Source organism: Salvelinus fontinalis, chromosome 34, assembly GCF_029448725.1.
Source record: "Salvelinus fontinalis isolate EN_2023a chromosome 34, ASM2944872v1, whole genome shotgun sequence".
NCBI lineage: Eukaryota > Metazoa > Chordata > Actinopteri > Salmoniformes > Salmonidae > Salvelinus > Salvelinus fontinalis.
Window position 1 is genome coordinate 13778517 of NC_074698.1, and position 12840 is coordinate 13791356.

Below are 12840 nucleotides of genomic sequence, written 5' to 3' on the forward strand. Positions count from 1 at the left end.
CATCCGCCAACTCCTGGACAGTCTGTGGTGCAACGTGGCGTTGGTGGATGGAGCGAGACATGATGTCCCAGATGTGCTCAATTGGATTCAGGTCTGGGGAATGGGCGGGCCAGTCGATAGCATCAATGCCTTCCTCTTGCAGGAACTGCTGACACACTCCAGCCACATGAGGTCTAGCATTGTCTTGCATTAGGAGGAACCCATGGCCAACCGCACCAGCATATGGTCTCAAGGGGTCTGAGGATCTCATCTCGGTACCTAATGGCAGTCAGGCTACCTCTGGCGAGCACATGGAGGGCTGTGCGGCCCCCCAAAGAAATGCCACCCCACACCATGACTGACCCACCGCCAAACCGGTCATGCTGGAGGATGTTGCAGGCAGCAGAACGTTCTCCACGGCGTCTCCAGACTCTGTCACGTCTGTCACATGTGCTCAGTGTGAACCTGCTTTCATCTGTGAAGAGCACAGGGCGCCAGTGGCGAATTTGCCAATCTTGGTGATCTCTGGCAAATGCCAAACGTCCTGCACGGTGTTGGGCTGTAAGCACAACCCTCACCTGTGGACGTCGGGCCCTCATACCACCCTCATGTAGTCTGTTTCTGACCGTTTGAGCAGACACATGCACATTTGTGGCCTGCTGGAGGTCATTTTGCAGGGCTCTGGCAGTGCTCCTCCTAATCCTCCTTGCACAAAGGCGGAGGTAGCGGTCCTGCTGCTGGGTTGTTGCCCTCCTACGGCCTCCTCCACGTCTCCTGATGTACTGGCCTGTCTCCTGGTAGCGCCTCCATGCTCTGGACACTACGCTGACAGACACAGCAAACCTTCTTGCCACAGCTCGCATTGATGTGCCATCCTGGATGAGCTGCACTACCTGAGTCACTTGTGTGGGTTGTAGACTCCGTCTCATGCTACCACTAGAGTGAAAGCACCGGCAGCATTCAAAAGTGTCCAAAACATCAGCCAGGAAGCATAGGAACTGAGAAGTGGTCTGTGGTCACCACCTGCAGAACCACTCCTTTATTGGGGGTGTCTTGCTAATTGCCTATAATTTCCACCTGTTGTCTATTCCATTTGCACAACAGCATGTGAAATTTATTGTCAATCAGTGTTGCTTCCTAAGTGGACAGTTTGATTTCACAGAAGTGTGATTGACTTGGAGTTACATTGTGTTGTTTAAGTGTTCCCTTTATTTTTTTGAGCAGTGTATTTACAATATCATATGGAGACAGAAACAAACATTTTACCTTATCATAAATAGACAATTGCAATTGATTAAATCCTTCCAATAGAAATTTAAAAAACAATTTAGTCACGAATTGAAGTTTAATTAAATGAGTTGACTCTTCACATGGGATGATTTCACTGAACAACAAAAGAAAGGGAATATTGAACGATCCCAATGATCCATCGCATCTCCCAAAAACGTTGTCAACATACATCTGTAAAATTATAGTCTAAAAACTAAAGCTTTGGTTGTCTTCCTCTCAGGCGTCCATGTCTTTTCCCTGGAAATCCTCAATGTCCACCTCTTGAAAAAAATATATATATTTCACCTTTATTTATTTAACCAGGTACGCTAGTTGAGAACAAGTTCTCATTTACAACTGCGACCTGGCCAAGATAAAGCAAAGCAGTTCGACACATACAACAACACAGTTACACATGGAATAAATAAACATACAGTCAATAATAAAGTAGAAAAAGTCTCTATACAGTGTGTGCAAATGAGGTAAGATAAGGGAGGTAAGGCAATAAATAGGCCATGGTGGTGAAGTAATTACAATATAGCAATTAAACACTGGAATGGTAGATGTGTAGAAGATGAATGTGCAAGTAGAGATACTGGAGTGCAAAGGAGAAAGATAAATAAATACAGTATGGGGATGAGGTAGTTGGATGGGCTATTTAAAGATGAGCTATGTACAGGTGCAGTGATCTGTGAGCTGCTCTGACAGCTGGTGCTTAAAGCTAGTGAGGGAGATATGTCTCCAGCTTCAGTGATTTTTGCAGTTCGTTCCAGTAATTGGCTGCAGAGAACTGGAAGGAAAGGCAGCCAAAGGAGGAATTGGCTTTGGGGGTGACCAGTGAGCTATACCTGCCGGAGCGCGTGCTACGGGTGGGTGCTGCTATGGTGACCAGTGAGCTGAGATAAGGCAAGGCTTTACCTAGCAAAGACATCAACTCTGAGGCCTCATCTTCACTGTCACTTCCAACCTTGTTGAAGATGGCTTGTTGTCAGGCTCAAAAAGCCTCAAATTTGCCTGGATGGCCACCAATTTTTCAACCGTTGTATTTGTCAGCCTGTTGCATGCTTTGATGTGTGTGTTCCCAAACAAGGACCAGTTGCGCTCTGAGGTGGCTGATATTGGTGAGATTTGGAGGATGATGGAGGCAACAGGGGAAAGAGCCTCAGATCCACAAAGTCCCTTCCACCAGGTGGCTGATGAGATATGTTTGCACAACTGCCATATTGCATCTCCATCCCAAAGCCCTTGCTTGGAAGTGTACTTCACCAGACTGCCAAGAACCTTGCCCTCATCCAGGCCAAGGTGGCGAGACATGGTAGTGATGACACCATAGGCCTTGTTGATCTCTGCACCAGACAGGATGCGCTTGCCAGCATACTTGGGGTCTAACATGTACACTGCAACGTGTATGGGCTTCTGGCAGAAGTCTTCACGCTTTTTGATGTATTTCAGAACTGCAGTCTCCTCTGCTTGGAGCAACAGTGAAGTGGGCAGGGCAGTGTGGATTTCGTCTCTTATATCTGCAAGCAGAGTCTGAACATCAGACAGGATGGCATTGTCTCCTCAATCCGTGCAATGGCTACTGCTATAGGTTTCAGGAGTTTCAGGCTGCTTACTACTCTCTCCCAAAATACATCATCCAGGAGGATCCTCTTGATGGGGCTGTCCATATCGGCAGACAGGGATATGGCCATTTCTTGGAGAGACTCCTTCCCCTCCAGTAGACTGTCAAACATGATGACAATACCACCCCTACGGGTGTTGCTGGCCAGCTTAAATGTGGTGCTCTTATTCGTCTCACTTTGCTTGGTGAGGTAGATTGCTGCTATAACTTGATGACCCTTCACATACCTAACCATTTCATTGGCTCTCTTGTAGAGTGTATCCATTGTTTTCAGTGCCATGTCCTTGAGGAGCAGATTCAATGCATGAGCAGCACAGCCAATGGGTGTGATGTGAGGGTAGGACTCCTCCACTTTAGACCAAGCAGCCTTCATGTTCGCAGCATGGTCTGTCACATGTGCAAATACCTTCTGTGGTCCAAGGACATTGATGACTGTCTTCAGCTCATCTGCAATGTAGAGACTGGTGTGTCTGTTGTCCTTGGTGTCTATGCTCTTGTAGAATACTGGTTGAGGGGTGGAGATTGTAGTTAATTATTCCTTGCCCATGAACATTCGACCACCCATCAGAGATGATTGCAATACAGTCTGCTTTCTCTATGATTTGCATGACCTTCACTTGAACTCTGTTGAACTCTACATCCAGCAAATGAGTAGATAAAGCATGTCTGGTTGGAGGGGTGTATGCTGGGCGAAGAACATTCAGAAATCTCTTCCAATACATTTTACATTACATTTAAGTCATTTAGCAGACGCTCTTATCCAGAGCGACTTACAAATTGGTGCATTCACCTTAAGATATCCAGTGGAACACATTACTTGTGAGCATCAGAGGTGAACCAGTTGCATACACAGCTCGAGCAAGACATTCATCAGCATTTCTCTGACTACGTTCCTCCATTGAGTCAAAAAAACTTCTGATTCCAGGAAGACCATGAGTCGTTACTATCGATAAGGTAACTGATTCATCATTTTCCTGTGAAGATCAGAAAAAAAGGTGCAATTAAAAAAAAATATACAATTCCATGTACAGATAAATAGTTAAGCAGTTAGATAAACAACTTCTTCGTAAGATAAATGTTTTAAAATGAAACATGGAAACAGGTGAATTAACACTCCTCAGTTAGCAGGCTCAAGCAAGCTAAACCCACATGGTAGCAAAAACTAAGTAGCAGAAACTGTTAACAAGTTAGAAATGATTTAAACACACTTTGCTGTAGGCTACTATTTACTAGTTAACAAAAAATAATGTATGTCATATAAAATATATTCATCCCACCCAGTATTGTAATCAAAACTTACCAGAAAGCATGTTGTCCTTGGCTCAGACAGTGTAGTAGTCTGGGCTCAATCGCATCTCATTAGCGTGCAAGAACTTGAGAATCATCTGTATATGTGATGGAAGAGTGCACTGCACATGTGATGGAAGAATGCACTGTGCATGCAGAGGGTTGCAATTCCATTAAATTGGGGAAAGTTTAACCAAAATATGCCACAAGACCTGGAATTACCTTATGTGTATCCCACAAAAAAAGGGTCACTGTTACAAGCAAACTTTTTTGATGAATTTAAGCAAAATTCCCAGGCTTAACTTTCCGTGGAACATTTCCAGCCCCTTTGCATCCCTAGTTATTGCTCTAATGTTCTATTATCATTACTATATTTCATTATTCTACTATGAGAGATACTAGATACATACTATGGCAGCAAATCACTGTAATAGGTACACACATTGTATCTGGCACAAGTGACAATTAAACTGATTTGGATGTCAAAGACTGCCATTATTGTAATGTTTGATATTACAACATTGATGTGTGATACCTTTTTTATCAACACGTACGTTTTTTGCAAATGTATGTCTTTATTACTATATGATTCATATTGCCTGAATACTCAACTATGATTAACACCACAGTTGTGTGTGCTGCTGTCAGGGTTGTGGTCAAATGCATGTCATTTAAAGTCAATTTGGCAATTGAACAAAAATCTAATTCAATTTGAAATGTTCCTAATTGTAAAAGCATCTAACAGAATTTGGGTATTCCAGAAGTGTAATTTACATGTAAATAAACATAACCCTGTTTAATGTTTTTAATACTGCAGATGGAATGCTCTGTGTGCCAGAGATGGTACCATTCAGCTTGTCTGGGGATGACAAAGAACTTCAACAAAGCGAAAATAGAAAATTATTGGAAGGGGCCTCTTTGCTGTTAAATTAGAAACGTGTAAATAAATGACTGTTGTGCCTTGTAACTACTTTAAAATGTGGAAATGTTGCACTAAAAATGCAAACATTGATTTGGCATAGAATCTAAAATGGTTAACATTGTACAACTTTATGTAAATATTGTCTAATCTCTTATAGAACAAATTGCACTTGAAAATAACATTTCTTTAAAGTTATTGCAAATAAATGCATATTTTCACTTTTTTTCTGAGACAATCACTGAATTAGATTTCTTCATCTTTAAATGCAATTATGAGATTTTATCTATTTCTATCAAATAAAAACTGGAATTTCTACTCAAAGCAAAGTTTAAGTATGCTAGACATTTATAGACTAAATCATATCTAGCTTGATGATTCTGTGACAAACGGTGAATAAGTTATTGATTTTACATTTTTAAATGGCTTTTGGCAAATGTCTGTTGAATGTCAATGTATTTCTATCAAGTCAAAACTGAAATTTCTCCTCAAAACAAACAGGTTGTAAAAGTATGCTAGACATTTATAGAATAAATCATATCTAGCTTGATGATTGTGACAAACGGTGAATTAGTTATTGATTTTTACATTCTTAAATGGCGTTTGGCAAATGTCTGTTGAATGACCGAATATAAAACCAACTTTACCTCGGTCTCACAAGGTCAACTTCTGCCGGTGACTATTAGTGATCAATAGTGGGTCAGCTCCTCACACATTGCATCCTTGCTCCATGGAATATCCTCTTCAAAATTGCCTCCCACAATAAATGGCTCAATTTTGGGGACGAGAGGTTCTGGAAGGGTCTACCCTCCATCCAGTCCGATAACAAACCACATCGACCACTACTGTAGTCTCAGCAGCCAAAGTCTAATCAATGTGGCATTATGACTGTCATTCATAGAGAATCATAGCAAATAGAAAATGGGACTGCAAGCTAGTGCTGGATGTGGTAATTTGTGTTAAAGTGGCAATATGTAACTTTTTAGGTGGCCTACCCAAATTCAAAGAAATGTGAGTTATGTTTTATTCTACTTGAAGCAAATCTAAGAAGCTGTAGATATGTTCCATGTGCGCTATTTCTATGCTTCCCGTTTTTAAGTTTTGTGTCTTACTTTCGATTTTGTACACTAGCTTCACACAGCTGAAACAATTTTTGCTTATGGAAAATATTTCACAGCGATTTAGAAGGTACAATATTTATCTACAGTATACTAACTTGTTTTTTCACTAACTGAAATTAGGTGAACTATTAGGGTTTTAGCAACCAGGAAATGCAGAGCGATTTCTGCATAGTGCAACTTTTAAGTTATGAACCATTTCATCTTACAAAAATGTTTAGTTCATTTGGTCTTTCAGCCAATGATCTGTAACTTCCAACACAATTTTTTAGTTTTTTTTATTCTAATCATTAGAAAAATTCCTTAATTTAACCTATTTAACTTTGCAAGTCAGTTAAGAACAAATTCTTATTTACAATGATGGCCTACATGGTACTTCTAAAATTGTATTTCCATGTCTAGTCCTCAATCCAAATCGAGGCAGTTACACAGAACATTGTTTATTTATAATTTACAACATTGCAAATTCAACTTAAAAAAATACTGTTTTCCAGCAAGCCTAAAACAATGAGATGTGGATGTCCTCAGTGTTTGCAATGTACTCAAAGTGGAGTCTATCATACGAAGGAGAAAGCAACAGAAAGCATGAAACTTGCAGAAGCCCAAGTAATGGTCCAGAGTCTTGCACCTAGTGTCCATATCTGTAAGAGAGGGAAAGGGAGTGTTAGTTATTAACTGTTTGACATACACAACTCATCTACAATGAGGCAGTGGAATAACGCATTAGCACCAGTAACATTGACACATGGCTGTTGTTTTTTTATCAGCCATCTATTTCCCCAAAAGGCAAGCATACTGCAACTCTGATAGACAGCAGTTTCGCTAAGACCATAGAGTAGTGTTTTGAATAAGTGTTATGAATAAAATGATGACACTCACTTCTGAAACTCCCACTCCCTGTTGTCTAGGGGGCACACCTGCCTGGTCTTCAACCAACGGGAGATACAGTGGAAATGGAATGCATGCTGGGAGAGAAGATATTATTAACATAACAGCATACCTAGACAATAGTTGTGTTTGAATACACATACTGTATACTACATACTTAATGAGTATATACACTATTAGTTCATTTTAGTATACTGTAAACGAACGGTATTCTTTCAGTTGAGCGTACTCGCGTGTCACCTGTCTACCCGGAAGTTGATGCTGTTGCTATGCAACCTCTCGCTAGCTTGTTAGCATAACAAATGACTAGCTTGACAATTTACAATTTCATGTGTTTGTGAATTCAATCTGGAGTGCCAGAGTGCACTCTGGGTGTTCATAAACCCAGAGCGTTGTTAGATTGTCCGCTCATAAATTCAGAGCGTTTCGCTCTCGGAGCGTGTCACTGCTCTGGCAGAGGAATAGGGTTGATCCGAGCATTCTGACCTCACAACAGCAGTCAAGCACACAAGCTGATTGGCAAATGGCGGCTAGCTTGTGAGCCATTTCCAGAACAAATGAGAGAACACCTCACTGACCATGTTACTCGGCATAGCAGAGCTGGCTAGGCTGTTTTCATGTTATCCAGAGCGTTGGTGACTAAATGTGCTGCTGGCAACAATTTAATTACGCTTTTTTTCCCTAAAGTTTACTGACACCGGCCATATATTCACAGGGTGTTAAGTGTTCGTAAATTCATCAGATATTCTGCGCTCTGGCACACTCGGAGTGCTCTGAAATAAGAGAAGATAGCCAGAATTAACAATGTCCATTGAGAACGCACAAGACTATAACACTAAGCTAAGAATTACGTGAATAATCAAGTCAATAAACATTGTGTAGTTCGTTAGATTATAGTTAATATTACTGCCTGGCAAGAACGATGTATTAGTAGCCAACTAACGTTAGGTAACTAGCTAACATACCAGTACATACTGCTGTAATGCTATGCCTAAGTATAGTGTAGCTAAGAAATTGTCACCCAACATTTTTTATTTCACCATTATTTAACCAGGTAGGCCAGTTGAGAACAAGTTCTCATTTACAACTGCGACCTGCCAAGATAAAGCAAAGCAGTGCAACAAAAAACAACAAAGTTACACATAGGATAAACAAAACTACAGTCAATAACAATAGAAAAAATCTATATTCAGTGTGTGCAAATGGAGTAAGGAGGTAAGGCAAAAAAATAGGCCATAGTAGCGAAGTAATTATAATTGAGCAAATTAACACTGGAGTGATAGATGTGCAAATAGAAATACAGTTGTGCAAAAGAACAAATATGGTAAACAAAACAATATGGGGATGGGCTATTTACAGATGGGCTGTGTACAGCTGCAGCGATCGGTGAGCTGCTCAGATAGCTGATGTTTAAAGTTTGTGAGTGAGATATAAGTCTCCAACTACAGCAATTTTGCAATTCGTTCCAGTCATTGGCAGCAGAGAACTAGAAGGAAAGGCAGCCAAAGGAGGTCTTGTCTTTGGGGATGACCAGTGAGATATACCTGCTGGGGCGAGTGCTACAGGTGGGTGTTGTTATCGTGACCAGTGAGCTGAGATAAGGCAGGGCTTTGCCTAGCAAAAACGTATAGATGACCTGGAGCCAGTGGGTCTGGCGACGAATATGTAGTGACGGCCAGCTGACGAGAGCATACAGGTCGCAGTGGTGGGTGGTATATGTGGCTGTGGTGACAAAACTGATGGCACTGTGATAGACTGCATCCAGTTTGCTGAGTAGAGTGTTGGAGGCTATTTTGTAAATGACATCGCCGAAGTCGAGGATTGGTAGGATAGTCAGTTTTACGAGGGTATATTTGGCACCGTGAGTGAAGGAGGCTGTGTTGCGAAATAGGAACATGTAACATAATAAAGTCATGACTTTTCAAATAAGTTACATTGCTCAACATTTGTAATAATTAGTTAAAGCAAGGAATTTGTATATACGCTCTCGGACTTCGGTTGCATATTTTCCTGCCATTTTCTTCAAATCTGAAAACGCTGTGAAGCCACGCCCATTTTCTGAAGAATTGCCTTATGGGCCAAAAAAGCACAGAAAGAGTGTCCACTGCTTCTATACTTTTGTAGTTTGGCAAATTTAGTACAACATCCAGGAATTATATCCATACTATGACCAATAAGCATAATACATACTCAATTTATGTCACAAATAGTATGGTTAGTGGGTTAGTATGAGTATGAGTATTCGAACACAGCTCAAAACATACATTCAAAAATGATTTACTTTTGGGGTAGTTCAATATAATGCAGATTAGTTTAGATCATGCTGTTGTACTTTCACACTGAACTTTACAATCTAACTTATCAGGATGTATGCAAAATATACAAAAGCAAATAAGTCTGACTCACATTGCAGACTCCCCAGGCTACGGTGCACTCCTCTGATGTGGCAGAGGCCTGGTTAGCCTGGCACTCTATGCCTATGAAGAACAAGAGAAATGTGTAACACACACCTTTATTAACCCAGTAGTCAAATAATGTTAATGGCATACTCACAGAGATCCATAATGTGATTCCTACAGATGGCACAGTTGTCCACCACAATGTCCCAGGCCCAAAGTGCCACTGCATTCCACTGTAAAGAAGAGTCACATGAAATGATGATCATATCACTGGCAGTTAGTATTTGCTTGATATTGATGTGGTTTCAAATATGTATTAAAAAAGGAGTATATTGTTATTCACAATTTATTCATGTTAATCTGGTGTCAGGAGACATTTAGTCATCCAAATCACTATTGCATTTCATCAGACAAGTTAGGCCTATTTCACCAGACAAGTTAGGCCTATTTCACCATCCACACTGATCACAAACAGTGCCAGGGTGAAAATGTTAGTGTTTGATACATCATTTTTCACTCAGTGTCAATAAATAGACAACCTCATAAGTGCAACTGGGCCCTGTCATTTTAGCAAGCTAACTAGGAAGCTAACGTTAGCCAGTTGAGCAAATTAGCTAGTCATTGATTTCGTATAATGTCAATGCATCTAAAGCTGAACCTAGTAGTGGTTGGCTAGCTACTATTACCACAAACAGTGAGATTAGTTAACTGATTAGGTAGCGATCAACCCTGAAAGTGAAACGCAAACTCACTCCCCAAAACTAGATACAGCCAAACAAGGACTCCGTCTAGTTACAGCTAGCTCGCGAGCTAGCAAGTTATGCTAACAAATCATGCGTAGATTGTACCCAAACCCGTATTAACCCTATGATAATATCGAACATCACAGTATGTCTCAAATTTAGCTATGATTTATTTTTAAAATAAATACCTTCTTCACTTCAAAACGTTTCTTGCTTGCTCCACTGTTCGTGGCGCTTGGCGTATCAACATCCATCGCTGCCGCCATGTTGACTATCGAACTTTCATGTTAACAGAGATATTAGAGAAAGGAGGAGATAGACATCCCATTGGATATGAATAGACTGACGTAACGCCCCACCCATCAGAATGTCGCCCAATCGTGCTGACGTTGTCATGCTGCGTCACACAGTTGCTAAACTAATCGTCACGCAATCCCTTCTCAAAGTCGGGGTACAATGTCGCGTTCAAAACTACCTCGGAACTCGGAAAAAAACGAGCTCGACTCGAAAAATCCAATTCGGAATTCCAACTCGGAATTCCAACTCGGGAACCTTTCTAGAGCTACGAATTTCCGACCTGAAGATCCCTGACGTCATGATTTGGCTTCGTATTTGTCCAAGTTCCAGTTGTTTTGAACATGGCATGGGAACTCGGAAAAATACGAGGTAAAATCATGACGTCAGTGATCTTCAGGTCGGAAAGTTGGAGCTCTAGAAAGAGGCCCGAGTGGAATTCCGAGTTGGATTACCATTGAAATAGTTTTTTCCCAGTCTGAGTTCGTTTTTTCCGAGTTCCCAATTGTTTTAAATGCGCTGAATTCTGAGATTTCCGAGTTCCAATTGTTCTGAATGGGGCAAGAGGCCCGAGTTGCAATGCCTCGTTCAAAACAACTGGGAACCGGAAACATCTGACTTGCGACTTCAGTGCGTTCAAGACAACTGGGAACTCTGAAAAAACTAACTCCAACTATGGAAAATCGTTCTGAAGAGTCATCCAACTCGGGATTCCAAGTCCCTTTGCAAGATGGCGCCGAGAGAGACGGTCGCCTCGCTTCAGGTCCTTAGAAAACTATGCAGTTATTTGTTTTTTTATGTACTATTTCTTACATTGTTAGCCCAGAAAACCTCAGGTGTTATTACATACAGCTGGGAAGAACTATTGGATATAAAAGTGATGTCAATTTACCATCATTACGACCAGGAATACATCTTTCCCGAAGCGGATCCTTTGTTCGGACCTCCACTCTGGACATGCGATCTAATCCCAGAGGCCGACCCAAAACAACGCGGTCGCCGCAGGAGAGGCGTGGAGCGGCCTACTGGTCAGACTCAGAAGATCTACTGGTCAGACTCGCCAATGTTCAATCTCTAGATAACAAGGTGGATGAAATTAGGGCACGAGTTGCCTTCCAGAGAGACATCAGAGATTGTAACCTTCTCTGTTTCACGGAAACATGGCTCACTCGGGATATGTTGTCAGAGTCAGTACAGCCACCCGGTTTCTTCATGCAATCGCACCGACAGAAACAAACATCTCTCTGGTAAGAAGGGCGGGGGTGTATGCCTTATGATTAACGACTCATGATGTAATCACAACAACATACAGGAACTCAATTCCTTTTGTTCACCTGACCTAGAATTCCTTACAATCAAATGCCGACCGCATTATCTTCCAAGAGAATTCTCTTTGATTATAGTCACAGCCGTGTATATCCCCCCCAAGCACATACCTCATCGGCCCTGAAAGAACTTCACTGGACTCTTTGTAAACTGGAAACCATACATCCTGAGGCTGCATTTATTGTAGCTGGGGATTTTAACAAAGCAAACCTAAGATCAATACTCCCGAAATTATATCAGCATATCGAATACGCGACACGAGCTGGCAGAATTCTGGATCATTGCTACTCGAATTTCCGCGATGCATAGAAAGCCCTCCCGCGCCCTGCCTTTGGCAAATCTGACCATGAATCCATTTTGTTGCTCCCAGCCAATAGACAGACGCTAAAACAGGAAACGCCCGTGCTCAGGTCAATACAACGCTGGTCTGACCAATCGGATTCCACACTTCAAGATTGCTTCGATCACGTGGACTGGGATAGGTTCCGGATAGCCTCAGACAACAACATTGATGTATACGCTGACTCGGTGAGTGAGTTTATTAGCAAGTGCATCAGAGTACCTGCTGTGACTATTAAAACCTTCCCTAACCAGAAACCGTAGATTAATGGCAGTATTCGCGCAAAACTGACAGCGCGAAACACCGCTTTGAATCATGGCAAGGCGACCGGAAAAATAACCGAATACAAACAGTGCAGCTATTCCCTCTGCAAGGCAATCAAACAAGCAAAACGTCAGTAAAGAGACAAAGTAGAGTCGTAATTCAATGGCTCAAACACTAGACGTACGTGGCCGGGTCTAAAGTCAATCACGGATTACAAAAAGAAAACCAGCCCCATTGCGGAAATCGACGTCTTACTCCCAGACAAATGAAACAACTTCTTTGCCCACTTTGAGAACAATACAGTGCCAATACAGTGCCACAGACACAGCCCGCTGCCAAAGCGGTGTTTGCTGACGACACTACAGTAGTAGGCTTGATTACCAACAATGA

General features: G+C 41.6%; 1 protein-coding gene across 1 annotated transcript; it reads right to left on the bottom strand.

The window, feature by feature from the left end:
• Positions 1-6620: 6620 nt before the first annotated feature.
• On the bottom strand, positions 6621-10532 carry LOC129833190 (RING-box protein 1). Its single transcript, XM_055897586.1, has 5 exons — positions 10415-10532; positions 9638-9716; positions 9491-9561; positions 7076-7161; positions 6621-6837 (listed from the first exon to the last, which is right to left on the bottom strand). Exons 1-5 carry the CDS (start codon positions 10490-10492, stop codon positions 6825-6827), a joined length of 327 nt encoding a protein of 108 aa, XP_055753561.1. The 5' UTR covers positions 10493-10532; the 3' UTR covers positions 6621-6824.
• Positions 10533-12840: the final 2308 nt, after the last annotated feature.